General features: G+C 42.6%; 2 protein-coding genes across 9 annotated transcripts in view; one reads left to right on the top strand and one right to left on the bottom strand.

Annotated features, from left to right (window-relative positions):
* The window catches only part of DPP4 (dipeptidyl peptidase 4), a 51,192-nt gene extending 40,074 nt beyond the window's left edge, over positions 1–11,118 (top strand). For both annotated transcript variants that reach the window (XM_028747098.2, XM_028747089.2), the window contains exons 23-26: positions 1,908–1,972; positions 7,622–7,694; positions 7,935–8,008; positions 9,457–11,118. In XM_028747098.2, the coding sequence (XP_028602931.2) occupies positions 1,908–1,972; positions 7,622–7,694; positions 7,935–8,008; positions 9,457–9,555 (311 nt within the window). In that variant the 3' untranslated portion in view covers positions 9,556–11,118. The remainder of the gene's footprint in view (positions 1–1,907; positions 1,973–7,621; positions 7,695–7,934; positions 8,009–9,456) is intronic.
* A 617-nt stretch (positions 11,119–11,735) lies between these two features.
* Positions 11,736–16,066, bottom strand: part of SLC4A10 (solute carrier family 4 member 10) — a 169,967-nt gene continuing 165,636 nt past the window's right edge. For all 7 annotated transcript variants that reach the window (XM_028747023.2, XM_028747066.2, XM_028747031.2 and 4 more), the window contains one exon: positions 11,736–15,835. In XM_028747023.2, the coding sequence (XP_028602856.2) occupies positions 15,769–15,835 (67 nt within the window). In that variant the 3' untranslated portion in view covers positions 11,736–15,768. The remainder of the gene's footprint in view (positions 15,836–16,066) is intronic.

Raw genomic sequence — 16,066 nt, 5'->3', positions numbered from 1 at the left:
TTCTAGGACACTTCATTACTGATCTAATTGCATGTGATTACACAGTGCAATCAGGGTAGCGTTAGTTGAAATTTCTGAAGCGGGAGTACTCCAAATGCGGTATTGTGTTTGTGCAGACCAGAGACGGTCAATCTTTTTGAAAATAAAATTGAAAGAAAGGTTTGACCTCCTGAGGTGTGATCACGCACACCTTTCTTTGCCCTTCTGCTGCCTCTGTCAAAAAAGATTTTCCAGGTTTTTGAAACAATACCAAAACCTGTTCAGCAGGTGTGAAAAGCAGCATGACTGAACAAGCAACAATTCACTCCTTCAAATTGCCCACAATTGTGTCCACCTGTTGGAATTTACTGAAACTAGAGAACTTCCCCACCTCCAAATAAGACACACCTGCCCAATGCTGGTGTAGGGCAGTGGTGACCTGTGTCTCTGCCCTTAAGGAAAAGGCCAGAGTAGGGGGAGCTAGCAGCATGGTAGCAGGGTGGAGTGAAGGGTCCGATATAACTCTGGATATTAGTAAGCTTCAGCGTATGAAGACTGGGAACATTTGTAGGGTAAAAGCAGCGCTGTGCTGAAACCTGCCCTCCAAAGCTTTCCTGGTCAGTAAAAGAGGCTTTTTGTTTTTCTTCTGTTTATTTGTTTTGCGTGGGTTGCTTTAGGAATTATATTTTATCATTGTGAGGTGATTGGATAGTGTGCATGTGTATTTATTCTTCTTACCACTGAACATTTTCCAGCTCTTCTGAAGCATTCCCAGTAGCCTATGAGCTCAAAAAAGTCCTAGGACAGGTGTTGCCATATGCTGTCCCAGGTGTTTTCAACTGGGGAGACTGGGGAGGGTGGCTACTGAACACCTGAGATCAATGTACTCACTGATTTTAAGGGAAGCCTTGCAAAAAGAGAGAAATCTTTCTGCAGTGAATGGCAGTAGGCAAGTATCCCTGCCTTCTTTACTTATAGGAAAGCCCAGCTGAGGATGTCAGGAAGTTTTCAGGAAATGTGGGGAACTCAGGAAAGTTGCTGAGTGCAGGCTACTGTAGAGATGATTTGTAGAATGATAGAAAGGATGCTCATGAACAGCTCTCGGCCACCTCAAAAGTAAGATATGTTCAACAAAAACTCCACCCCACCCACCAGAATTTCACTGAAATTTTATCTCCCATTTGATAATTTCTGGATATAAATTTGTTCCTTATGAATTAATAGGGAAAGTTCGGGGGGAGGGATGAAAGAGAATTTTTTGGCACATTGCTAGGTGAGATTGATCCCTTGCCTTTGCAAAAACCAACAACAACAAAAAACCCTTAAGTGACCATCTGCTATGTTTGTATAGACACTTAACTGTTCTGTTTGTTCTTGATTGCTACAGTAGCCTGGGAAAGTGGAGGCCTCATCTTCTCCCAGTCATGAGGACAAAGTGGCAAAAGTAGAGGAAATGGCTTGTTATGAGCCTATGTATCAGGTTAGGAGGCCAGAAAGCAGAAGGGTTAACTGCCTATATATGATACATGACATCTCTCCCCCCTCCTCCTGTGAAGTTTTCTGACAAAAATGGAAATATATCAAGGCAATAAAATGTGCATGTATAGTATGAATGAGTTGGGTTTGTGTAACTGGGTTAATAAGTTCATAAGAGCCTAGGAGGGCCAAAGGGTGCAGACTGTGGAAAAAATAATAATGCTTTATCTGTAACATCTGGTAATCTTGCTGCTTGGAAATTGGTGTCTACTGACATCTGATGTCCTGGTCCGGGGTTACTCACTCAACTTGTTTCCATTTTCTTCTTTTGTTTATCTTGACTGTTTCTTCTTTTCCTCCTTGACTTGCATGTTGTATGCCAATCTGCCCTTAAAATAATATCATTTTACAATACTTCTTTGCATTGTCTCCTCTCTCCCCCCCCCCCCCAGATTCTATATATACTGAACGCTACATGGGCCTTCCTGAAAAAAGTGATAACCTGCCTTACTATGAGGTAAGCATGTAACCCCTGGTAAACCCTAGTCCTTCCCACCTCATGTAGCTACTAAGCTCCCTTTTCACCTTCCCATCCCCATTTTTGAAGCCATTTCTCTCTCCTATTCTGCAGTCCCCCTTTCAGCCCTGTTTTAATCTTCAGACCATAACCTTGCACATAGAGCACTGTCATGTTAACTGCCTGGATCTCCCCCCCCCCCACCATTCTGAACCCATCCCTCCTGTTCTGCAACCCTCTTTGTATTCCCATTTGTACCTCCACTTCCACTGAAGAGACAATCTGTTGTTTGTCTGTCTGTGAAAAAAACTTGAGGTTAGTTAAACCATGGCTTAGTGTTATGTGTGAAGCAGACCAACACCGGCATGTAGAGCTTAGTTTTCACCAAAGATTGAAAGTGAGAGATGTGGGGCAGAGCACAGGGAAAGAAGGTGCTGCTAAACATTCACCCAAACGACTGTGTAAATCTGGTATCTGTCGTGGTAAAACTGGTATCTGTTTTTATTAAAGGACTCATTATAGTACTAAAAACCATGAAGCAGAACAAATTACTGTGTGGCTTTGGGCAAGTTTTTCCCACACCCTGTCTGTATCACAGAGTGGTTAAGATAATGAAATAATCCTGCATACTCTGCCCTAATCTCATCTGGGTGAAAATGAGATGCTAATAAATAGTATTAGGTGCAGATTGCACAAACTACAAGCCAGAACAAATTGTGCACAAATCTGGATATATCCACATAAAAGTATGTACTTGAGATCTCAAGTCTGATAGTTGTAGGGGCCTTTTTTCTCTCCTTTTTGTCCCTTTTAGGAGATAAAATAACAAAAATGGTGGGGAATCCTTGATACCGTAAAATGAGTTTTGGACCTTTTTGCTGCCTCCCCTTCTGTCAGCTATCTCCGTGATTTGTGGACTCTGTGTAAACTTCCTCATCCAAATAGTTTTGACGTATCACCAGCTTCCTCCCTGCTCCCAACCCCAGTCCTTATTACTTTTCTATTTTGACTTCCTGTTTGCTGAACATCTTGGGGTTCTGTTCAGGCAGCCTGAGGGGTAGCAGATCCGCACGGCAATTTTGCAAATGAAAAGTCTCTTAACTTGCTACAGATTGAAATGTTAGTGCTCTGGGTGCACAATGTCACTCTGCAACTTCACGGCACAGATGGCACCAGAGGACTGTATCATCCTTTTCTGCCAGGAGTCGAGTTTTCTTGGCTCGGCATCTATTGCTGGCAGTGTCCACGTTGAAACTGCCAGTACCAAAGAGCTAAAGGTTTCCAATGTGTTACTCAGAGGATTAAATTGGAGAGGCTGCAAACTAGGAGGAGGGAGGGGTACATATACTGATTTGACTGTTTCAGTGCACTTTGTTCAACTCATGTTACAAGAGTCAAGTGGGAGGGGGAAGGACTCTTCTTGGCATAAGAAGTTACTAGGGTGGATTTCTCTCTTCTCCTCCATGACCCCCAATATCTTTGTTCTACGATAACCATGTTTCCGCCTCCCTCTCCAACTAAGCAGGTCACCATGTTTAGGATTATATCCCTCCTCTATTCAAGAATTAAACATGGGGGTAAATTTGATTCAGTTCACATTTCACAGCTGATCTATCCAATTTGCGATTTCTGAAACAACAAGCAACCCGAAACATAGCCACCTTTTGAAATTTGCCCTTCCTTAAATTTTGCAATGTGGTTCTCCAGAGAAGTAATGAGTTCCAAAATGCATATACTAGGGTAAACTGTGCATGAAAATGCATTTACTTGTGAAAATGGCAAACAAAAATACATTATATTAAGGGGAAACTGCTTTGGGGGAATAATGTGTGCATTGGGCAAAATGTGTGTATGAGGAGAAACTCACACAAAAATACTGATAAATTTACCTGAGGACTCACTCACTCACTCTCTCTCTCTATATATATGGCAGACCAATGCAGAGCATCAAATTTAAGAACAGAAAAATGAGAAGTGAAGAGTAAACAAGATTGACTAGGGATGGGTGAATCCGTCAAACATGTTTTTTTAGGTGGCGGTTCCTTCTAAAAGTGATCAAGGAAGAGTCCAGTCAGATGGATTAATTGTAGCACAGTTACACTTTAGTTGCTGCGGCTAACCATACTAGAGAGGCAAAAAAGAGGCACCTGGGATTATTTTACCTGGCCATCTCATTTGCTCTTGGCTTTCCACAAGATCCATAGGATTCAATGAAGGAGGATGTGGTGTGGGGAAGTAACAGTTCAGCAATGGCAAGGTACTGGGAGTGGAAATAGGATCTGGTCCTTGCAGAGCTGGACTAAAGAGTCAGGGCTCTTAATCCCCAGTTGTAAACTGCCAAGGAATGGGACTGGACTGGATGCCAGTGCAAGGAACACCAGCAAGGCAAAAGTTTGACCTTTAAAAAAAATAAAAATTAAAGCCTGTGACAACGGCAGTACCAATTTTCTTGGAACCTAAATTAACTGAGGAAGTGTGCTGTAGGGTGACAGTCTAGTCCAGGCACCCCCAACCTTCGGCCCTCCAGATGTTTTGGACTACAATTCCCATCATCCCTGACCACTGGTCCTGTTAGCTAGGGATCATGGAAGTTGTAGGCCAAGACATCTGGAGGGCCACAGGTTGGGGATGCCTGGTCTAATCACATTTATTTTCATGTATTCTTTTTTAAAAAAAATCAAGCCACAGCATAAAATGTAAGACCTGTATAAGTGTTCATAAGAAGAACAAAAGAGCAAAAATCAAGGCATGCCAAATTTCAGTTTTGTATACAGTCATTCTTGAATTCAGAAAAGAAAATGGATCCAAGTGATAAGGTTGTCTTTTATTCTTCCCACTGCTACTCCTAGCCCCAGCCTTGGCCATATATCAACCTTCTCTTCAGTTATCAAACCAAACCAAACCAAACAAGTAGTAACTTGAAGCTGGTGCTGGTGAGGCAGTATCAGTGCCAGAATAAGCTTAGTCAGTTTTGACTGTATGTGCCCTCATCTGGTTCTTGTAATCTAATAGTTACAGAGGCAGAATTCATTTCTGTGAAGGTGTCACTTTCCCTCTCAGCAACCAGCAGTAAACCACCTCTGTGTTGCTGTTAAATGGGTTCTCTGCTTAGATGAATATGCAAGGGCATCTTCAGGCAATCTTCCCTAACCTGGTGTCCTCCAGATGTTGTTGGAACTACTACAACTACCATCATCACTGTCCAGTGGTCAGGTTGGCTGCAGCTGATGGGAGTTTTCTAGCCAGCAACTGTTATTGAGAGGTGGGGGTAGAATATAGCCTAGAAGACTGATCTGGGACCTGGTTCATGCATGCATGTACATCACTTGATTAACATGCACTTGATGCCTGGCCACTGAGTGTGTGAACTTCCATTGGAAGCCATTCTTGTTTTGAGAAGATGTAGGGTGTTGTGACAATTCTGTCTGTGGTGTGATTATCTGAGACGGCCTTTTTGCATGTGCAAGTCATAGCTTGATATGGCAGTTATCAGATGACAAAACATGTGTGAACCAGCCCTAGGAGAAGAGCAGGCTTGCTGTTAATCTTAACAGGATGCTTACCCTCCTTAACGCACAAAAAACTGCACTTGTGCTGAAACATCAGCAGTAATAAGGCCTGATATTTTGTATGTATCCGGAGGCTTGCATGTGCCTAAGGAGGTTAATCCTAAATTGCAGCCCTGTCCATATTAAACAGCTTTGTAGAGGAGAGGAATGTGATGAGGAAGCTCAGTTGCGGTGTTGTGTAGAAAAAGCAAGGAAGGACACCCAAAACAGTAAAAACTGTGTGCACCACCCCAGAAACAAGAGAATGCCTGAAGGAAACTGGACTGACATGTTAAGAGCTGGAGGGGAGGGGGAGACAAAGCTGATGATTTGGGGAGGGGAGGAGATGGTGATGTCATAGGCTACCAGGAGAGCGTGCACCAGGGGGGACTGTTAAACTTGTGAAAGAGGTTGTTTTGCAGCTCTCTCTGAATTTGAAATGCTGTTGGCAAGTATTTGAAGCAGTCATAGATTTGGCAATCTTCTGCTAGCAGATTTGAAATGTTCAGTCCTCAAGAACTGCTGCATCATTAGGTTATGCAAAACAGGGTACAATTTTGTAAATATGCCATCTTGTACTGATATGACATTTGTTCTATTATCCAAGAAATATGCCGAAGGGAGAGAGACCTTCAGATTCCAGCCAAATGTTAACTTGTTTGTTGAGTGCTGATAAAATGTTGACTGCTGTGTGATCTTTTCACAAAGCCAGTTCCCCTTGCAGTGGCCTTACAACTAAAGTGTAGCAAAGGGCAGCAGAGAATTTCTGCACTTGGGTTCATGCAAACTATATAACCATGCAACAAGATTTTTCCCTACAAAAGATTCTATTTCACTTGTATCCCTTGTAACTCTTGGTTGGGAGCATGGAGCTCAGTTCCCTTCTTGTAACTATGGTGTAGTTTATTCCATAAACAAACACTAATGACTAACACCTGGGAATGGTTGGTGACTGAATTTTTGTGTTACTTGATTTTTGGGAGCTATCTATACAAGAGCTTGCTGACTGCCAAGAAGTGAGAAAAAACGAGGTCAGAGACTGAATAGTTGTTTGCACGTGTTTTTATTGTTATTTTGGCTTAGATGCTCTAGATTACTTCATCATTTCCCATCCAAAGCAATGATGCACAGCTTCACTAAGTCCACACGAGGGACCATCAGGGAACCATATGGGAAGACAGTGCAAAAACACCTGTGTAATACCTCTTTTTTTTTTTTTTAAAGATGCTCAGTGCAACATGAGAGAATGAATGATGTTCTTATGTATCTCTGGCTGCAGCCTGCATTTCCCATTTCTGGAAAGAGGGCACATGCCACACTGAAGAGATGGTCAGCATACCCTGCTTTGACATCACTGGCTTTTAGCTTTGAGGATAGATTCCATATTTGCTCTTTCCCCTTTGACAAGGGGATTGGTGCCATCAAGCTCAGCAGGCAGATCAGTGAAGATTCAGGTGATTTCCAGCCCAACAGTAGCTCCTAGAATAGGCTGTGACAAGTGAATTCAGGTACTTGGTGGCCCATTTTAATGCTAACAGCAAGTGTGGAGAGAATCTGCTGGAGGATGTGATATCTGATTTTTGTTTCTCATGCCATGTACCATTTCTTACACAGTGGTATCTCTGGTTGCGGACAAGATCTGTTATGGAGGTCCGGCCGGATCCCAAGGTTTTCGCAACCGGAGAAACCACTTCTGCGCACACATGTGTGGCGATAGAGCGCTTCTGCGTATGTGCAAATATACTTCCGGGTTTGCCGCTTACGTATCCCAAAGTTTACGTAACCAGAGGAATATGTAATCGGAGGTACCATTGTATGCAGGTCTGCATCAGGGCCACCCTACCGTTAGGCAAAGTGAGACAGCTGCCTCAGGTGGCAGATGTGGAGGGCCGGACAGCAGCAGCCCGTTTTCCCCCTAGGAACTGTAAGCTAGCCTGCTGTCCCCAGTTGGAGATCCTGTGGAAGATACTGTCTCTGTACCATTGTTAAGACTCTGCTACTAGTCCTGTTGGATTCTATCCATGGAATGAGAGGGTGCCATCTTGCCCTTGGAACCACTCAAAAGCAGACTACAACTGAAACTTCTGGTTGTTTGTTTTAGAATTCCACAGTTATGGCAAGAGCGGAAGAGTTCCGAAAAGTTGACTACCTCCTGATCCACGGAACAGCAGATGGTGAGCTGCTCTTAATTCAATATCCTTAGATATCATACATTTGTAGTTTTGCTCCTGACAAATCAGAAGCACAATGGGGCAGCATAATAATGCAACCTTAAGGACAGTTCTGTTTGTGCATGTTTATTAGCTGGGCTGGAGAGCTGTGGTCCAGCTCTGGTCATTGGGTTCCCTGCTCTATCTATGGCTTAGCAGATGATATTTTGAATTTATGCGTGGTATTTTCTCTGTCCTTCCCAGATAATGTTCACTTTCAACAATCAGCCCAGATTTCAAAAGCGCTGGTTGACGCACAGGTGGATTTCCAAGCAATGGTACGTGCTAAGATGCTTGCTAGGCATACTGTTTGCATTCTAAACTACAGTGGTACCTCTGGTTATGAACTTAATTCGTTCCAGAGGGCTGTTCCTAACCTGAAACCGTTCTTAACCTGAGGTACCACTTTAGCTAATGGGGCCTCCCGCTGCCGCCGCTGCGCAATTTCTGTTCTCATCCTGCTGGGGTAAAGTTCTTAACCCGAGGTACTACTTCCGGGTTAGCGGAGTCTGTAACCCGAAGTGTTTGTAACTCGAGGTACCACTGTATGGGGCAGCGTTTACAAAGCGTGTTTTGAACTACTCACCCTGAACTAAAGTGGAATACATGGGGGCACCCATATTCTTCCCCACAATGGAATTTCCTAGAAACAACAATGCACCATGATGTATGCATTATTAGGGCTCGCCTGAGATATTTTGCCGTTGTAGGCAAAATGCTCCAATGCCAGCCCTGCCCCCCACAGGTCCAGGCCTCCTGCCCCCACTGTTGTACCCATGCTGCCACTGGCCCCGCCACTGTAACTGTAGCATCACTTGCAGCTCTGCCTATGCTGCTGCCAGAATGCAGTGGCGAGGATGCAGTGGTGAGGTGGGCCCTGGCAGCAGTGGAGGTAGGGAGGCATCGGATCTGCTGTCTGAAGCAAATGGCTTTGCTTTGTCTCACTGATAGGCCTCCCCTGAGCATTGTTCTCACAAAACGAGGAGGCAAGCTTTTTGTTTTTAAAAGGGGAAATTTTCTTTTGAATTCCCTTCCTCCATTACTGAGTGTTCCTAGCCAACAGTTATTATTTCAAGTTACCAGGAAAAAAACCCAATTTGACATATGGGGACTTTTGTCCTCTTTCTTTCTTTCTTTCTTTCTTTCTTTCTTTCTTTCTTTCTTTCGAGGAGGGAACCTGCTACTTTATTTTCAGCCTTCCAGCCTCCTGAGAGTGAGAACTGGCATATCCATTCACTCATAACCAATTAAACTAACTTTTCTTCAAAACATTATGCTAGAACAGTCATGTTAAAACCAACTGGGAAGTCAGATCTGCAAGAAAACAATGTAAACCACATCCTACGGAAGCCAGTGGCAAGGTGACCCATATCCTTAATAATGGGCACAATTTCGTTAAGTTAGACAGACTGGATTTAAGCACGCTTAGCCCAGACACACAGGGCATTTGACCAACTTTAACATTTCAAGTAATTTCACTGTAACCTTGAAAGGAATTTTGCCATTTGGTTTCAGCACCAACAAAAGCATCATCTCTGTTTATCCATCTGAAAGTGGTAGCCTATTTTATGCCGTATTGTGAAATGTATTTTCTGCTCTGATCATAAGGCTTGGGGGTGGGGGTGGGGGTTTGGAAATAGAAGTAAGAGCAGCAGCATCAACAGAAACCTCTTGCAGCGTTGCATAAATTGTGTTTCATACCATATCTTTCTCTCTCCCTCTCCAGTGGTATACAGATAAAGATCATGGCATTGGAGGATTGGCCCATAACCATATCTACACCCATATGACCCACTTCATCAAGCAGTGTTTTGCGCTGTCATAAGACTGGGAAGCCTCTTTGCTTTGCTCACGCTGATAACCGGTTTGTGAAGTTATTTCTGGGGTAGGTGGGAAACAAGAGCACTTTCCTCTTTGTCTTCCATTGAACTCAAGACAGTAAAATTTGATTTCTATGGATACTTGAATGAGATAATCATTTTTGCAATTCCTTTTTACCACAGTCCATTGAATATGAACCAAAGATCTGCAGGTCTCTTGTCACACAAGCAAGAGCTGACCTGACCTCCCCCCACTCCCTTCTCTGTGTCTCAATTAGACAGTGAGGGGAGCAAGAGTTTCCCTTGTGCAAAACTCAGGGCACAAGGCATGTGTGCCAGAACTGTTGGAAGTGCTGTAGTCTCATTGTTTCTTTTTAAGTGACTGTTGCTCTTTTGAATCAGATTAAATTGGATTTACACATTATTTCATTGCAATAGGAGAGGGGGGGGGAATGCAATACTTGAATTTCTGCTTGATTGTCATACACAGTAACTTTAGCATTAAATGATCATTCCAGCAGATAGGATTTAGGTTTTATACGGAGGACACTGAAAGTGAGAATACTTGTCTGAACCTGAGCTGCAAACCTTTGTGTAAACATTCTGTTGATTTGCAGCCAACTGTCAGGAAGGGCAGAAAGCAGATAAAATGTGGATCTGTTTTCAGGATCTCTCTGGCTTTTTAAAAGTTGTTAATAGATGCTGGGAAAGGGGTTTTGAAAATCCTTTAACTGCTCAGTTTCCCCAGTACTCCCCCCCCCAAAGTTTCTGTTAGCGCCTTTAAAAGCCAAGGAAGTAGTTTGGAAGTCATATACCCACCAGTAAATATAACAGGGTGTCTGTCTGTGTGTTTCACTAATGTCAAGACTGGAATCAGTAATTTCAAAGCTGAAGTATTTGATGGAAACTCAGAACTTTTAAGGCACACAAATAATCTAGAATAGCTCTAAAGCAAATTCTAGAATCAGCACCACCTCATGGTGCTTCTTCCAGAACTTTTCTTTTTATTAAAAAACAACAACCTCTTAGACATCTTGCCGTACTAAGTAGTAGATAAATTTATAAACTGCCATCATTTGGTAACAAACCTCTAAAAATGGAATTGTTGCCAGCTGCTCAGGCTCCCCCTCCTGCATTCAGACCCAGGAGTGGCTCATCTGTTCCTTACACCTCTTTTCTAGTGAATGATGCCAGATCCCACAAGTTGGCTGTGGCAGAACACTTTTCAGAATCAGGAACAAGTGCTTATTTATAAAGTAGAGCTCCCATCCAATTGTTTTAGGTACCATCAGCATCATTTTTCCAAAGGACCAACTCATTGCAACGAAAATGTGATCATACCTATACATGCCTTAGATTTTGAAAGCACGACTATGCAAGTGATTTTACCAAGAGCAGTATTCTGGGTAGCAATCTTCTTGATAACACCAGGGCTTGAGTTTTGTGAAGCTTCATACCACTATTCGCCAATGTGCCATGGTTTTTTCCCATTTTATATGCAAGGTAAATTGTCGACACAATTCCATGAGTGTGCAGGTCTTAAATGCAATAAAGTCATATTTGTGATATGTGGGACTATTTCTTGTGTGTTTTATTGGAAGTTAGCCGTCAGATATATTAATCACTTATTTGTTAACTTTTCCACTAATTGTGAGATTGCTAACCCAGTAAAATATTACGAACATTCTATAATTGTGACAGTTCCTATTTGTTACTTTAGCAAAGTGTATCACGAGAGCATTATGTTAGCACCAGCTCCACTTGTGGTTGTTAGTGGCATTAGGTGTGAATTCAAAACAGGCAAGAATGGGAGGTGAGGGAGCCCTGGCACTGAGAAGAAAAACCAAAGGTCTGGGGAGGCACAGTACAGAAGACAATGCATCCTTATAACATTAAATAAAGCCAACGTTGATGAATTTAACATCTATCTTTTCTTTCTGTCAGTCTATATTAAGGCAAGGATGGGGGAAGATCAGTAGCATATGGTATTTTCTATACTAGCTATATTCCCAGAATAAACTTGCATTTGGATGCCTGGATTTTAAAGAACAAACTGTGGTGAACACAAGGCAGACCCATACCTTTTCCCATTCATGGCTTGCTTTCACTAGATCAGGATAACTGTACTCTTCCTGCACAGTGGGTAAAAAACAGCAAGCATCATAAATATAAGCATGGAGAATAGTTAGGATAAATATTTTATTTCCATGTAACAGCTCTTAAGATGTGAAAAACACAAGTAATTCTATTCACATATACACTTTACTTAAACTTTTGTAATAAATTACATCCAAGAAATTCAGCAGTTGTGACCAGGAAATATGAAATTAAAAGTAAATAGAACACTACCATTTGCATTTTATTATTACTTCTTTGTGTGATTTCAGAATGGAATAGCAAAATTCACACAAAAATACAGAATATGTAAATAATAATTAAAAAAACCAACCTCAAAAATACTGAACGAAAAATGAAGAATGCCATTAAATGCGCTGATTTATTAGTATCAAGGAAACTATTCAGATGAAATTTCTGTATTCAGATGAAATTTCTGATTTTCCTTTGATCAGCAACTTATTAAAAACACCAGCAGTCTCTTTCCAGGAACAAATTGTGTTGCCTTGCTATGCTAGACTCACCTCACCACAACTGGATTGCTACAACTACAGTAACAAAACACTTTATTCTCAATGTAGCTTCTCTAAATTTACACATACAATTGTATTAAACTAAACTTTTGTTTGGGGTGTGTGTGGGGGGGGGGAAGTAGCACAATTTGCATCATATGAAATTGGATTATGCTAAGCAGAATCTGATAAGAGAACAAGCTGCGGTCCAAAAATAGCATTAGAAGCAATGCTTTCTGTTATGTCCATCTGATTTAGCCTAATTTTGGCACAAGAGCAGCTGGTGTAATGTTACTGTTTGAAGTAGAAGGCATATGGAGATGGAAAGCCCAGATTCACACTCTGCAGTCATTGAACAATGACAGCTTGTGCAGATGCGTGTGGTGCATTTCTCAGGCCCGGCCCTGCCGAAGATGACCCTCTTCAGTTTTCACTGGTGCTGTGGTTTGCTGCCTGTGCAGATGCTTGCTTGCCCAAGTGTGCACTGACAAACTATAGACCTCTTTCCAGATGCAACACTGCTGTTGTTTGTGCCGCATTAACTCCCCAGGGCTGGTGTTCCATGCAAATCCTGTCTGCTATCTCCACGTGGATGGCAGTTGTTGATGTCCCCTTAACCTTTAGCTCTGCATTTACAGCAGGAATAATGCTATCTGTTCTACCTCGCAGAGACGACTAGGGGAAAAAACTCCATTAGAAAAGTGTACTCTACCAAAGGACCGGGATTATTTTCTTCAGGACTCCCTAGTACTCCCTACAGGTGCCATCCAGGGGACCAGTTTTTGTCATCTGATGAACCAGCGGCAGCTAGCATGGGCTGAAGCATCCCGTAGGTGAACTTGCATGGATCAGATGTGGAGAAATGGGAACCCTACAGATGGTGGGCTGTAAGTCCCACCATCCCAGACCATTTGGCTACACTGCCTGGGGCTGATGGCAGTCTAAGTCTAACACCACCAGGTAAGCAACAAGTTAAAGCCATTTCCAAGTTGCCTTCATAAAACGGAACCATGTCCCATTCGGCTCTGGGAATTTGTTGCATGCTTGTGCACACATGCACACACACACACACACACACACAAGGCCATGAAATTCACCAACCAGATGAGAGAAAGACACACAGTCTTCTGCACATGTGATTGAGCTCTGGCACATGTGAGCTGCCCATACACTTCGTAGAAGAGCCTGGTTTCACATGTGCAAGAGCTTTGAGTGCCAGTACAAGCTGAACGGGGTCTTCAAGGGAGGCCGATTTTCACTCCCCACTAATCTTGCACAGAATTCCCTCTATAGTTCTGCTGCTACAAGCTGTGTAGAGCCATGCACATGACTGCGGAACCCAGCTAAGGATTAGGTTAGGCAACTTTGAAGGTACAAAAAGCAGCCTTTCTGAGATCTGCAGCAATTCCCTCGACACAGAAAGCCCAAAGGAATTTGTTCCTGGTATTCGAAAGCACTGGTGCATTTATAAGATCTGATTTTGCATGGAATAACCAATCAGCACCCCTCCAACAAAAACCACAACAAAAACCACAAGCCTGTTAAAAACTGAAGACATATCAAAAAATATCTATAATACTGTCCTGCTTTTATTCCATCTTCTCCCACCCTTGCCTGCAGCCCACTCTACCCTTCTCTCCCAGGGAAGCACAGTGGGATGGCGAGTTACCTAGTTTTATAAAGATGCAGACAGACTGCTCTGCTCTGTCCACATTCTACTCCAGCAGGAGTACCTGTGCACACGGTCATGGGGGCAAGCCAGATCTACAGAGGGGAAGTGTGATTGACTACTCCATTGAAGGCAAGGGATGGGTGCCTTGCTGCCCCATGGCTCTCTGTGTCAATAGCTAAAACTGGCCAAGGGTAGGCTCCACTGAGCCCTACTGGTATCCTTTCCCAGCATATGAAGCTGCATGTGGGAGAGGAGCTGGATCCCGCCCAGGGTTTGATCTTGCTATTTGGCTAATAATACAAATTTAGGACCATAATAAAATCTACAGTCTATTTTTTTTATTTAAAAAAAGTCTTCATTCCAAACATATGGAAATGCATGCCTTTTGTTTAGAAATTTAGCTAAACAACTAACAAAGGCCAAGTTCCTTTTTTCTTTTGGCAAAACGGGCTTTATGCCAATAAACTTGCCCTCTGAAAATTAGGGTCAGAACTCCCAGTCACTTCAACGGGATCATGATATCAAAGTTAACTGACAGCGGCAGACAATTCAGCCAAGTTTGGAGCACATTACAGTCCGGTTGATATGAACGGAAGAGTTGAACAGACTCCTTGCTCTTCCCCTGAAATCAATATGACTTATAAGTGCTTAACTTTGCCTAGACTTTTGTCTAGAATTTATTGGAAAGAAAAAAGCAATTTTTTAATTAAAAATAATAATAATACTAGCATGCATTTGATGACAGAATGAAAAGAACCCCCTAGCAAAAATATAGGTAGGATTTATCTCTGGATAAACTCGATGCCTGCCTATGACTAGACAAGTGCCTAACATCGCATAGGAATTGAAGGGCAAGTATTCAGAGGTGTCAAGCAATGGCCCAAAGACCACCCTTGATGAGGGAGTGGAAATCTTACTGCCCATCTCTGTAAGGAATTATAATACAGTAAGCTAGGGGGAAAAAGTGGATTATTTACCACCACAATGCAGCTGTTGGACTAACCACTGCAACATTTAGTACAGTACAGTATAAGATATTGTAATAACAGCTTGCATTCACAACAAATACTGTATGGATATTGCACATCGATGGATGTGGCATTCCCCGCCCTCCCCAACAAGATGAGAGCATGTTAACGATATCCTATATAACTTTATATATTATATTACTTTATCTTTACATATAAATTTAAATATTAAATATCCAGTATTAAATCAAGGAAAATTGCACAAATATAGGGTCTGATCCTGAAAGTCATACACGCATACACACCCACACACATACACCCACACCCACACATACATACATACAAGCCATGATTTTTAACTGGGAGTGGGGGCAGGACTTCATTCTTCTGGTTAAAGAGTTCGCAGGGTTGAGCCATTTCTCGTTTAAAAATAACTCTCAAAGCTAACATTTCTTTTGTTATCTCGGATCTCCTCAAATAGCTGGCAGAAAGCTAAGCTATAAAAAGAACAGGATGGGGCTGTGGGGGGGGGAAGCTGTTTTCAAGTTTGTTTGTCTGCTGAGATGGAGAAGCTATGAAAATATGTTGCACGGGCAAAGAAGGAAAATGCAGTCCAAGGCTACTGAACAGAGAGAGAGAGAAAAGTTTGAAAGGAGACACTGTTCACTTCTTGAATGGATGACATAGGTTGAATCAGCTGGATCCCCCCCCCCACACACACACACAAGCATGGAGGGTACAGGATTCTCTCACTGGCTAGAGTTAATTTCTGCGCAGATTAGGGCCCAGGCGAAAAGCAGACAGCGAACCAAAGCACGTATTGCACTACTTACATTACCAGTGCTACTTTGGGATGAAAGACAGGTTGTACAACGAAAGGATCAAATCGCGTACAGGTTTATGATTGTGGCACTCCTCGCATCTGTTTATAAAAATAAACTGAAGAGCAAGTCATAGACAAGTCTCGCGGTCCACACCTTTCCCTGAGTCAGCTTTCTTCTCTTTTCGGCTTTCAGTGCTAGGTTGGGGGGGGGGGGAGGAGAGAAAAAGAGGAAAAGTTTTGCTGTTGCACAGTGCCACTCATCACAATTTACTTTTTGCTTTTTTAAAATAATGGAGGGGGGGCTGGGGAAGGATCCACCACTCAAGCCATACTGCTTGCCTTAGCTTTTCATGCTGCCATGTACAGTCTAGGGAAGCGAGAGCAGAAATGCCACTGTTAGGTATGCATGTATGGTCATGAAGAAGG

Source organism: Podarcis muralis, chromosome 1 (assembly GCF_964188315.1).
Source record: "Podarcis muralis chromosome 1, rPodMur119.hap1.1, whole genome shotgun sequence".
Taxonomy (NCBI): Eukaryota; Metazoa; Chordata; class Lepidosauria; order Squamata; family Lacertidae; genus Podarcis; species Podarcis muralis.
This window is presented reverse-complemented; position numbering and strand designations above follow the sequence as displayed.